Below are 13,075 nucleotides of genomic sequence, written 5' to 3'. Positions count from 1 at the left end.
TTTTTCCAGGGGTTTCTTCTTCTGACTCAGAAGGGGACCCTAACAAGGACGAAATGAATCGGTAATTCCAATTTTCTATCTTATTTAGCATCCTCAGGTCCTGAGAAAGCTGCTAATTGTTTAGTAGAACTTGAAGAGGGGGGCTCCAGGGTTTGACCTCAAAAAAAAAAAAAGATTGGGTAGATCTGGAGAAAATGCTATTTCTTTTGCTTGTTGCTGCTTAAAAGATTAATTTTAATATTCCCAATATTTAAAAAATGAAGTATCACCTATGAAATATCATCATACTTATATATAAAGAGTAAAAAACAAATAACTCAGTGGTGAAAAGAAAATTCACGTTTTCTAACTAAATAATAGTATTCAAAATAACACACAATCTGGTGAACAAAAATTATATGTATGAGTGATCTGGGCAAGACATAGCCTTTTTGCTAAACGATTGTATTGGGTACTGAACAAAGTTACATTACTTTCCACAACCATTGGCTAAGCACCTCCTCTACACCAGGAACTTCACTAGGTGCACTGGGTACTAAGAAAAATCAGATGCTTCCTGCCTTCAAGAGGCTCACAGTCTAGGAGAGGGAAATATATGTATAGCAAAAGATGTATACCACACATATAGACAGTAAGAGTAATAAAGTGTAATAGACTATCATATAACCATGTGCAGGGTTTAAGGACTTGGCACAAAGGGCTCTTTATTCGTTGGGGAGGGAAAGAGAGATCAGGAAAGGCTTCGCAGAGTTGGTGACCTTGAGCTGGGTCTTAAAAGAGCAGCAGGTGGACACCCCCAAACAAGGGAGGAAAGGGTATTTCGGGAAGAGGAGACTGTGGACAGAAGGCAAGGGAACTAGAAACAGACACAAGAGCCATCCCTTGAGACTACCTGAAACATGGGCAATGTCTGGAAGACAGGTTAAGGAGTTGATAACTGAACTTGCATATTCTTTCCTCTCCTCCAGAAGGCAAGCTCTTAAGGGCAGAAATCATGACTTATTCTTCAAACTTTGGGTGGTATGCCTACTTTGGAATGGTAATTTGCTTTTAGCTTTTGTGCACATATGAAAATTCATAACCAGAGTAAATGATTTCTCCCTTTAACTCTCTTCCTTATCATTCTCATGGCTTCAGTTCAGTTCCTCTTCTTTCCTGTCTCTTTATGCCAGTCCCTTCCTTATAGATACTCCAACCTTTTTCTCTTTTACAGTCTCCAAACTACATACAGCCAGTTAAAAGATAATTCTGATCTTATCATTTTCCCGACTTAAAAAAATTATTACCTATGGGAAAATAAAAATCAAACACAAAACAAACAACATTTAAAAAAATCTCAACACGGGCATACAAAGCTTTATTCAATAGAGTATCAACCAGGCTTTCCTGCCCCTCCTCCTCCAATCCCCCACCTCAGGCTCTCTACATGGCTGCCATCTCACTCAAACAATGTGCGGTTCATTTTCACCCCTTCGTTCAAGCTGTGCACCTTGCTAGGAATGCCCTATCTCCTCTGCCTGGCAAACTCTTATTTATCCTTCGAAGCCCAGTCAAGTTCTATAATAAGGTCCTCTGCCATTGCACATACATCGCTCCTTCCTCAAGGCTCTCATAACATGGGTATGAATTTGAGTTTAATGGGTATGAATTTGATATACAAACTTAAATAAGCAAGAAATATCTCATTTGTTCATTTGCTTTAAATCTACTTGTAGTAGTTAGGATTTAGCTCCAGTTGTGTGTAATAGTGACCCCAAATAACAGTAACTTAAATAAGACGAATATTTTTCTCCTTTACATAAAAATATGAATTTGGCTGGTAAAACAGCTCCAAATTCCACTGGGTTCCAGTCTGCTTCCAGCTTTCTGCTTCACCTCATTCTAAGATGTGTCCTCATCTTCTCAGATTGAAAGGAATAAAGGACATACCCTACTCCCCTTTTAAGGTCATCTCTCTTAAATTACATACATCACTATCCTTCATATCCCATGACCGGAAAGTAGGCATGTGGCCACAGCTAGCTTCAATGAGGGCTGGGAAATGCAATCTTTATTTGGAGTAGCTATGTAAAGAAATCAGGGATTCTAATATTGTAGAAGAAGAAAACAGATGCTTCAGGAACACTGATAGCCTCTACATCATCAAATCATTCTGCTTCTGAGACTCCATCCTACCTGGCTCTGGGAAAAAATTCAATCACTCATTACTGGGTGTCCCTTTCCCCCTCCAAATCTGTGCAAAGATTCCTGGGATATAGCAGATACAGACACAGAGATGTAGATATATAGTTTGATATTAAACACTGCTCTAAGCATCTTACATGAATTACCTTATTTAACCCTCACAGAAACCCTATGAGGTAAGAATTATTATTTCCTCATTTTAGAGATGAGAAAGCTGAGGCAGAGAGAGGTAACATCTAGACAAAAGGGAAGCCCATCCTGTCATCGGTCATCTATCTCCACAGGTTATGGGTGACAGGCCCATGTCCCACATCTCAAGGTCCCTTCAAGTCTAGTGCTTTGTTTCTTCCTGATATGTTTGGGTACTGATATCTTTAGCAAGACTGGGAGCCTTTAATCGAGGGATTGTCATCCCCTCTGGACTCAGGTTCTCCCTCTTGTTAGGTTCTCTGGCAAGATCCCTGGACCTCTCTCTTCCCCAACAACAAAACTGAAATAATCTACCCTCTGCAGCCTTCTCAAGAATACTTTCTGGCTCCCTTGCCCTTCAAACAATCTCTTTAATTTAATTTGTGTAAACCTGAAGAGCTCATTGACTCAGGCTATTTCTGCTTTTTGCCATGCCAAAATCCCAGAAGCAAAGATTTACAAAGCCTGGTCTCTTACTTGAAATAGGAGGGGGAGGGAAAACACAGAGGACAAAACCAAAACAAATCTCAAAAAATTTTTTGCACATGCTGTGTCATAGCACTTGTCTTGAATCTCAGTTAGTTGAGAATATGCTTGAGTCCCCAGCTCTGCTGACAGCAGCTAACTCAAGGACAGAACTGGCGCCTTATCATCTTCCTGTTTACACTGCCTAACAAAGTGTGTAGCAAAGCCCTCAGTAAATGTTTGTGTAATATTGTTGAACGAAGATTTCTGTAAGCATTTCTGAAAGCTCTGCTGAAAGGATTTTCACAACAATGATAGGTCTGTTTTATAATCTATATTTTAATCACTTCTCAGAATCCAGAAGCCAAATGAGGTGTCATCCCCTCCCACTACTTCTGCAGCCATTCCTTCAGCAGTACCCCAAGCCCAGCGTGTGGTGGCCCAGCCCAGCGTGTCAACCATTCAGCAGGTACAAGAGTCTAAGTGAAACACAAGTGCCACGGACTGACAGGCAGGCGCTGTGACCATGACCATCTCGTACGGCATGATCATGTTCTCCTCTGTTGCAACTTCATAATGACCTTGGGCAACACACTTCTATCGTCGTGATAATCACTTTGTACTTCTGATGTATGATATCAGTAGTTCCCCTGGCTTCGGGAACACATTCTCTAACTTCATAGGCAAATTTCATAGCAAAAGAAACTCTACAAATTAGTCTCTGATATTCCACCTTTATGAAGGGCATTGACTACATATACAATGAGCTGCCAGCTCTCACACTGGCCCAAGACACTCTGTATCATGAAAATCAGTTTCATGGAGCTATTAAAAAAAAAACAAAATTCTACTTTCTAAGATAGAGCAACCATGAAATTAATTTTTAGAAAACCTCAAAGTCTCTCATCCTTCAAGTTAACAATGATGATGATGATGATGATGATGAGAGTGATGCTTATTGTAAAAACATTTTAAAAATACAGAAAGTATATTAAGTAAAAACTTTAGTCAAGGTTCGACTCCTCTGGCCCCACTCTTCAGAGGTACCTCCTGTTAATAATTTCTAGCAGATAGTTCCAGGCATTTTCTATGCATATCTATAAATGTATATTACACATATACTTTAAAAATATGAAATCATACTAATATAAACATACTTGTAATGTGTTATTGATATATTTAAATACAAATATTGATGTATATAAAGATCTACAACCTTTAAAAAAAATTTTTAAGTACTTACCTGACCCATTTAGTAATGCAGAGGGGTCACATTTTAGTTTTAATTCAGTAGTTTTAAAACTGATCTGTGGAGCCTCAGGGGTCTATGGAACCTCTTCAGGGGGTTAGGGTTCATCACATAGCTCTATATGTGAGGGGGTGGGGATGGCCAGCACGTATTTACGGCCACCATGACCTAGAAAGAAATACAATCAGTTCAGCATAAAATTTGATGTCTGCAATTCATAGACTGAGAAAATGTCAGTCTTTGGTTTTAGATTAATTTCACACACCAAATTCTTTAGCTGTGTTATACCTATAGATCATCTGTCTACCTACCTATCTGATAATCCCAGTGACAATGAATCTATTGTTGGTTCCCTTCTAACAGTGTCAGAGCCCTACCAACTATCTGCAAGGATTGGATGGAAAACCTATCATTGCAGCTCCTGTGTTTACAAAGGTAATCAAAATATAACTTCTTTCTGTCATGGCTTTAAACACACCTCAATACCCAAACAAAGTTGTAGGATTCAAAATTCACTGATTTTATCTCAGGATTTTGGTCTCTTATAAGTACAGGATAGGATTTTGGGGTTTTGTGGTAGCTGTTACAATGTCGCTCCAAGTTGCAGATTTCTAGTATTAGTTTGTATAATAAGGGAAAGGTCATCCCCACTCATCACATTGATCTCTATGTCCATCCTATTGCTTTTAAACACAGTAGCCACACCTAGGGGTCAGGTGATACGTTTCTAGGCACTTACTATCCAAGGGTTCCTCTGGATGTCTCTGGTGTCCAAGGAGATGGAGTTACATGCTCTTAAGAAGCTCAATACAAAGCCTCACTCTAGAACAAAGAGCTTTCTTTTTCTAATCCATGGTATCAACTATTGTGGTGGCATCAAATTCTGAGTCTCATAATCTTTGTATTTAGAACTGGAAATTTTACTCAGGCACTTTCATTTACAAATGAAAAAACCAAGGGAGGCCCAGAGAGATTAAACAATGTATCCAATGTCACAGAACTAGCAAGTGGCAGAATCAGGACTAGAAACAAGTTGTCCCAATTCTGTCTACTGTTCTTTCCCTTACATAACATAGACTTAGTTCATATGTTGCCCAGGACAATAAACTCAAAGGTGCAAAACTGAGTCGTATTGGATTTGTTTCGGTATTATGAAAACCACATGGATAGAGTCTATGCCTGGATTTACAGTTTATTGTTTGTATGAATACCAAACTTAAGCCCAAAGAAATTTTATCTACTCAGAAGTATGATTTAGAGGAATGGTTCTCAATCAGGGTTAATTTTGTCCCTCAAAGGACATTTGGCAATGTCTGGAGACATTTTTTTGTTTTTCACAACAGGGGGCTGGCATCCAGAGATACTGTTAAACATCCTGTAATACACGGGATGACAGCCTCCTGCAACAAAGAATTATCCAGCCCAAACTGTCAATTAGTCCTGGGGCTGAGAAATCATGGTATAGAGCAAAATGGCAAAAAAAAAAAAAAAAAAAAAAAAGTCTTTTCCAATGAGTACTGATCCTAAAAGAATTGCTAAATTCACAACTTCCACAGAAACATCCATTTTAGCGACGTTCCACCATATCAGCTCATCCAAGATGGTTTTCCAAAATCAAGCAGAGTCTAAGAGTGAGACATGTTTATCCATAACCGTATCAGGTGGGCAAACATTCTTATGTGAAACAAGATGCCTCTCAATTTTTCAGGTTTGTTTCTTGTAACCGCTTTCGGAATTTAAGTTTTGCTATTCTCAAAGACTTGAAGTAGGAAAGCAACATGTTGTGATTTGGTGAATACCAGACTTGGACAAAGAGTTATAAGTGGACCTGTGTGTGTGCGCGCACGGGCGCGTGTGTGTGTGCATAATATAGCTAATAGAGCTACCCCTAAGTGTCTCTTAGTTCACTGTTAAGTCACCTAGCCTTGAAACAGAGCTTTAAATGCCGAGAAATCAGGACACTTTAATTTGTCGTGCCTATTTGTCACACCCTTTGTCAGGCAATGCTGACTCTTCAAAGGCAACTAAATCACGGAATAATTTATACCCAGTCCCAAACTGAGATCTCCTCCACTCTTCTCCTCACCACCATCTGCCCAGCTAGACAGCAAAGAAGTGTCCTTATCTCCCTCCACACTTTCAAATATTTTTGGGTGCTCTGTCTTCCCTGCATCTACATCACCTGGTACATGCTTCTGGTACAACATTTAGCACAATAATAAAGATGTTTAGTTTTCTGTCTCTCCCAAGCGCCTTGAAGGCTATCTCTAATATCTAGATAGGAGTCCATAATGGTTATAATAGGTCCAAAGCCATTTTTATTATTCTGAAAAGCCTAACAGGACTTTAAAACCTATTCTTTACATTTAATTTTCATGGACTGGTTAGCCTCAAGTTTAGCTGCTTTTGTGTTGTGACTGATTACCTCCCTCTAATTAGATGCTCTGATTTGCAGATACATATATGCCTTTGATAAATAAAAATGGGGAAAAGAATTAGTCATTAGTGTATGTTGTTAATTAGATAAATCTCCAAAAACATTAGATCCATGGTGGGAAAACAATCCCTAGTACAGGGACTCAAACTCTGGTGAGGCTTTCTCAGCCCTCGGGAAGTGTACTTTTGCCTCCATAAATGGGATCAGGGTTGTTCAGACGTAGGGCACTAGCACAGGCTGTGGCTCAGATTCCAGAGGGACTTATCAGCAATGCTGTGCTTGCATCAGTTTCCATGAGTGAAGGTAGGATTGAGGTCATCGTCACTGTCAGTGACATTAGAAAATTTCTGAGTCAGAGCCACTGACGATGGTAATCACGTGGCATAAGCCTTGATAACTGATCATTGGCATACGTTTGTTCAGGTTATTCCTTGCTCTATTTACTTCTTTAGGGACTTCTGGCATTCCAGTACCTATGACTCACTTTCTATACTGCCCAACAAAGCATTTCTCTGCCAATAATGGCAAGAAGCCATTTTTTTGAAAGCAACGATTAGAGAGCAGAGTTTTATTTAACTCCCTGTACCTCCTCTGGTGATAGGGAAGTACTGGTATTATCTTCTTTTAACCTAAAGAAGGTTAAAATGAAAATGAGGGTTGCCCAGCAAAACAGTGGTAGAGTTTGAAAGAAGCCTGGGGTTCCATATGCTAATTCACTGCTCTACCTATAGAGGATACCTATATTTTTAAAATATTTTATGGAGATAGACTATCCTCCATCCTCTATACAGTATCAAAAACACTTTCACTCTGTTTGTGGCGGGGAAACAGTGCTCACACTCCTTGAGTGTGAAGGGAGGTAGATGATCACATTAGAATCTTACTCCTATCACTGCTCCCACTCCAACAACAGCTGCTCTGCAGGCTTTCAAGGCTGCAGCCCTGGCTCCAGGTGCTTCAGCAGTAATTTGAAGAGTGCAAGGGGGCAGGGGAAGTGAGAATTTGAAGAACGGCACTTCATTATATAATAGCTGAGGCAGGAAACCCTGAAATGACAAGTCCGGTGGTTGGCTCTAGATTCCTGAAGATTACATGGGCCCCTCTCCCCAACCTCACAATTCCAGAGACTTCTCTGACTCAACTGTGGTATTGGGCACCTGTGACAATGTAGGGGCAAAAAGGTCTTCAATCAAATGTTTCTTTATCAGTAAAAACTGCTCTGATCCAACTCCAGTCTAAAAGCACTATAGCATTCACTTCCAGCATCTCCCAAGGTGCAAAAATAGCAACTGGATTTAAAAAAAGAATAAAGTGACAATATGAACCTTATAGCTGACATCTTTTAACCAATAAGGGAGATGCCTTTTCTCAAGGATGTCCCTGCATTGTATCTGTGGGTATAGGTCTACTAAGCAGGAACTGTGTCCTTTCAACTCACATTTACAGCACCTGGCACAGCGCTTGGCACAAAGCGGGAACAGAGTTATATTTATTCTGTGGTGAACTGCCTCCATTTCAGCTAAGAAGGAATTATTGCTTTTATCACTTTGTGGCTTCAGAGTGTTGTTAGGAGTAGAGAAAAAATCCAATGTCAAATGGCCGTGGAAGACATGCTTCTCAAGTCTCTGTGTTGTCAAGTCATCCTACAAAGAATGTCTTCCTGGATGATCAATATGGTGATGACACACAAGACAGATTTGCACTTTGGATACTGTTTACTGCAGGAGGTTGTAGACTTTTCATTATAGGGACTTCAGTTCAGATCCATAATTCTTAGTTAAGACTAACTTAATCTTTGCTAGCTGGGGAATGTTTCATGTCTTATTCATCTTCAGTGAAGTCAAGATACATATGATCAAGTCTTACACAGTGTGCCATTAGTAACAGCCTAAGACCTACTGCTGTGTTGAACATGGCCCCATCTAAACTATGTTCAAATGGTGTAACTGGTTTGGACCGGATGTGCAGCAATGTGAGATTTCTTCTTATGAGATTTTTGTAGAAAAGCACAGTTTTTAGCAATAACAACTATCATTGTCCTTCAAACTATGACCTTCAACAACCTTTTCTAAGTGCCTTGTAAGATGACCCCTGGCAACTCCTTTACTGAGTACTGACGATGTATCACACTGGAATGAGTTTCCATCTCATATCACAGTCCCTTAGCTGGCATATTCTAGAACTATAGTATCTCAGGTATCTGGCTGGACTCTCCAATAGAACACAGGTCTTGGCCTTCAATTTCAAGTGAATAATTACAACCAACTAATGTTGGTCTCAACTGTAACATATTCTCTCCAGGAGGTCCTTTTGCAAGCAGGACCTTGGTGTCACCTCTGCAGATTGAGAATTGGTTCATATATCTGAACCTCAAGCCATGTCAGAATGTAGACTGACCTCATTCTGCTTACATCCATTTTTTAAATGTGCCATATTTTATTCATTCAATCCCTTCTGCCACCGCCACTTTTTTTTGCTTTGGTTTTCTAATTTGTTTGCCTCAAGAAGGAACGAAACTCCATTATGTATGAATCCCAGGGAGATGTCTGACTGCCATTAAAGTTTTCAATGGGCCCCCAGAACTACCATCTTAGCACAGAATTTGCTCAGATGTCAGATTCACCAGCTTGCCAGGAGCACCCAAGACTCAATGATGTTCCCTGCTTACTGAGAACATTCCATTCTTGTCACTAGAAGCTATTGTTTTGGGGTAAACAAGGAATAACCAGGTTTTCAATCAAATAGTTCCTTATTACTCCAGAAACCACTCTGTGCAAATCACATCCTGAATTCCTTCAGCAAACAAATTTGGGAATGCAAAAAGAGAACAAAACACTAACTCTGAACTATAGCGCCCCCTGGCTGTCACAATATCAACTAACACACCCTTCTGAGGTAAAAGTCTCCTACTACAGCTAAAGCCATGTGGTTAAACCCACCCCAGTATTCCTAAGATAAATGCCATAACTATGATAGGTTTAAGCACAAAATATCATATACTGTTAAGAGCTGTAAACAATCACAAGATATTTATAAGAGTAAATGACAAAAGCAAAAAAACTACTGGCCTTCCCCTTCTCCAAAGCAAGAGCCAATATTTCCTAAATACAGACCCCAAAATTGTAATAATGGGAAAGCCTTGCAGCATTTGTTGCTGATAGAGCTTGTAGAGGAAGTTAATCATAACCTTTCCATGTTTATCATCTTTAGGCCTATATTAAAAATAAAAATGTGCCCACACATATGCCAAAGGAGCATTTCATAATCAAATGAAGTACCAACTACACAAACAAATGTGTGACTTTAAGCTCATAAATCATGATGAGTGAAAGACAAGTTGTGAAAGGAAAATGTGAGTTCCATTCTCCCATAGGGTCTATTATAGAATATACTGATATTTTACAATGGAAAGTGATTTTTGTAAACTTTTTTGGGGGGAAGCGTGGAAGAGCATTTAACGATGCCTTCACAAAATTATGACATATTTTACCATGTGACTATGATTTTATAGAGATTGTCATTGTTTACCTCCCTCAACAGACATTGAGGCTATCCTGTAAAGAACACATAAGGAAAAGAAAATAGCAAAACAAACGTCAATTTCTAGGACTACAGAAAGTAGGCAAGGCAAAGCCAAGAAAATAGTCACTTACTTAGGCCACAGAGATAGCCCACCTTGTGGAACAGTCTTGTGTGGAAAAATACATTACTCCCATACTGAATACACCTAGTAGATATTCACTGCAGATCTTTAAAATCGTTATTATTTCTGAAAACCAAACTCTACTTGGGCATTTTCTTAAAGGAAGCAGAATTACTTTACCAAATATTAGTATTTTTGCAAACCCTCAATATGTTTCACCTAGTATTCAATAAATTTGTCTGGCACTGCAACAGAGAGGAAAAGAAAGAAGATAGTGAGGAAAAAGCTTCCTATGCACTCAGATGATTCTGTCTTCAAAAATAGATTCAATGTACATCCACAGAATTGAAGCTGCTGGAAATGTACAAGATTTGGAGAAAATCCAAATATGGAGGCAATGGTATCCTTTTCGAAAATTCAGCACTGGGAGTAGATTCCAAAAATATATGCTTTTTGGTTCTAACAATATTCTTCTCATTACAGATGTTACAAAATTTATCAGCCTCTGAGGGTCAGCTAGTTGTCTTTGAATGCAGAGTAAAAGGAGCTCCATCTCCTAAAGTTGAGTGGTATAGAGAAGGGACCTTGATAGACGATTCTCCAGATTTTAGAATTTTACAGAAAAGTAAGTTGGTGCTTTAAAATTATTTTTCTGATAATTTTTATAGATATATTGTATACATTTATTTTTATAACTTTTAACAACTAATTAAAATGTAATAAAAAGAATAAAATAAAAACCACTTATACTCCACCAAACTAAACCCTATTAATATTTTGGTGTATATTCTCCAAAAATTTTTCCATGCATATATTTTCTTTAAATAAAAATAAATTGTTTTGTAAATTGATTTTTTCACTCAACATTTCATGAACATCTTTCCATATTAATAAATATAGAACTTTTTTACTTGTAAAAATAAGTCGATGCAATCAATTTCATATTTACTTAATCTCCTATTGTTGAAAATGTAGATTGTCCACAAATTTTTACTATTAGAAACTATATTTCAAAGCATGTTAACAGAGAAGATCTTTGTGAATATCTTTGTGAATATCTATGAATAAATCTGAGTACTAGAATTGCTACTGTAAATTCACATTTTTTTAGGCTTTTAATATAAATCATCAAAATGCCATCCAAAAAGGTTGAACTAAATTTAGGATGATTATATAATTGATCATCTAACCTGGGACACCTTGGGGAGTAACAGAGGGTGCTAGTAATCATTACACAGAGATCCCAGGAATAAACCAGATCATCCCAGTTGAACTGGGACACATGCTATTTCAGTTACATTCTACTACAACCAGCAACATATGGGAATTTCTTTTGTCTTATACCTTCACTATCAATGGGTATTAAACATTTTTTTAAATCTTCACTAATTTTATAGGTCCCAAATGGGAATACTTGTTTTAATCTGCACTTCACTAATGAGATGTGGAAAGGAACTTTTTTTTCCTATTTATTGGGTCTTTGAATTTACTTTAAAATTACCTATTATATCCTTTGTTCATTGTTTATTGAGGTTTTACTCTTTTTATTGTAAGAATTATTTATATATCCAAGTGGTTAATTCTTTTCTTGTCATGCAGTGCTTTCACCTTGACCCATTTCAGTCGTAAAATATGTTGAAAATTATTTGCTTCTTGGTTAATTTGTTTCTGCCTATCACAAAATAGATATATGAATCAAACTACTATCAGGTTTAACAACAATGATATATTCTGAATAGCAGCAGCAATGATATATTCTGAATACCATTTAAGCTGAGGCAAAAAACCTCCACTAGTTCTATCAGTGTAGAAGAATGTAACTAAATTCAACAACTATTCCCTGAGTGCCTCCAATTCTACAAACCTTAGTTGAGCACCTGTTTTCAGTACCAAGCGGGCACCTTCAGGAATGCCAAAGAATTTTAAGACAAAGAACTGTTCCTGAGGAACCTGTCATCTATCCTGAGGCTCTTAATATTAGAAACCTTAGGGCAGGAGGTATATGCTACATTATATCAGGATGTGAGAGCCCAAAGCCAAGAATGATCTCTCAGTCTTCACAAACTTTTTCAGGTCAGCCTGAATGGGTACAATAAAAGCAAGTCATCCTGAATCCCAACTAATTCAGTAACTTTTCCTCACCTAAGGTTTATGTGTCCCAAGTGGAACCCAAGTATGTCCCAAGATACAGCCACATCATTTAGTCAGCAGCTCTCTTGCTGCCCTTCTGTGATAATGATCCTATCCCTGTCAAGGTCATTGGTGCTTAGGTCATTTTACTTAAAATTTACAGATTAGCCTTGTCAAATTACTCATGAGTATGCAAAAGATACTTCTATAGGAAGCTTCTGATAAAAATATCACCTCTCAGTAAAATAAATGCTCAGAATCTTTTAATTTTTTTTTCTTTTAGAACCTCGATCCATGGCAGAGCCAGGTAAAGATCATTTTAACTTTCATTTCATTTGTATGTGATCTGTGACTTGAAATATATAATAAACATATTGAAATTACACTGGTGTCAAGAAAAAATGTTTTACAAAGAAGATCGAAGCCAACTCTAGCTATGACTGTAGGAGAAGGAAAGGCAAGCATGTGCAAGTTTGGAATATATATTCAATAGCTAGTGTGAATGCAGTTAGTTCTGCGTTGTTGAGGAATGTTTCTTAGGAATATTTTCCCTCTTTCGTTGGCCCCTACTCATGACCTCCTTAAACTGGGCAGAGCAATTTCCATGACGCTATCAATTCCAATTCCACAGCCTATGTATCTCAAAAGTTATGCATCAGATTTTAAAATTCACAGAATCAATAAAATGTTTATGATGTTATTAGATTTGGTTGGGAGGATATTAAGATGACACATGGATAAAGCTCTTACCTCTAGAAGACAAGTTGCTCACAAAACA

General features: G+C 38.0%; 1 protein-coding gene across 3 annotated transcripts in view; it reads left to right on the top strand.

Moving 5' to 3' along the window:
* The window catches only part of MYPN (myopalladin), an 81,910-nt gene that overhangs the window by 27,001 nt on the left and 41,834 nt on the right, over window positions 1-13,075 (top strand). For all 3 annotated transcript variants that reach the window (XM_082424399.1, XM_082424400.1, XM_082424401.1), the window contains 5 exons: window positions 10-61; window positions 3,193-3,307; window positions 4,451-4,522; window positions 10,651-10,792; window positions 12,581-12,604. In XM_082424399.1, coding sequence (XP_082280525.1) covers window positions 10-61; window positions 3,193-3,307; window positions 4,451-4,522; window positions 10,651-10,792; window positions 12,581-12,604 — 405 coding nt within the window. The remainder of the gene's footprint in view (window positions 1-9; window positions 62-3,192; window positions 3,308-4,450; window positions 4,523-10,650; window positions 10,793-12,580; window positions 12,605-13,075) is intronic.

Source organism: Balaenoptera physalus (assembly GCF_965194825.1).
Source record: "Balaenoptera physalus genome assembly, chromosome: 14".
NCBI lineage: Eukaryota > Metazoa > Chordata > Mammalia > Artiodactyla > Balaenopteridae > Balaenoptera > Balaenoptera physalus.
This window is presented reverse-complemented; position numbering and strand designations above follow the sequence as displayed.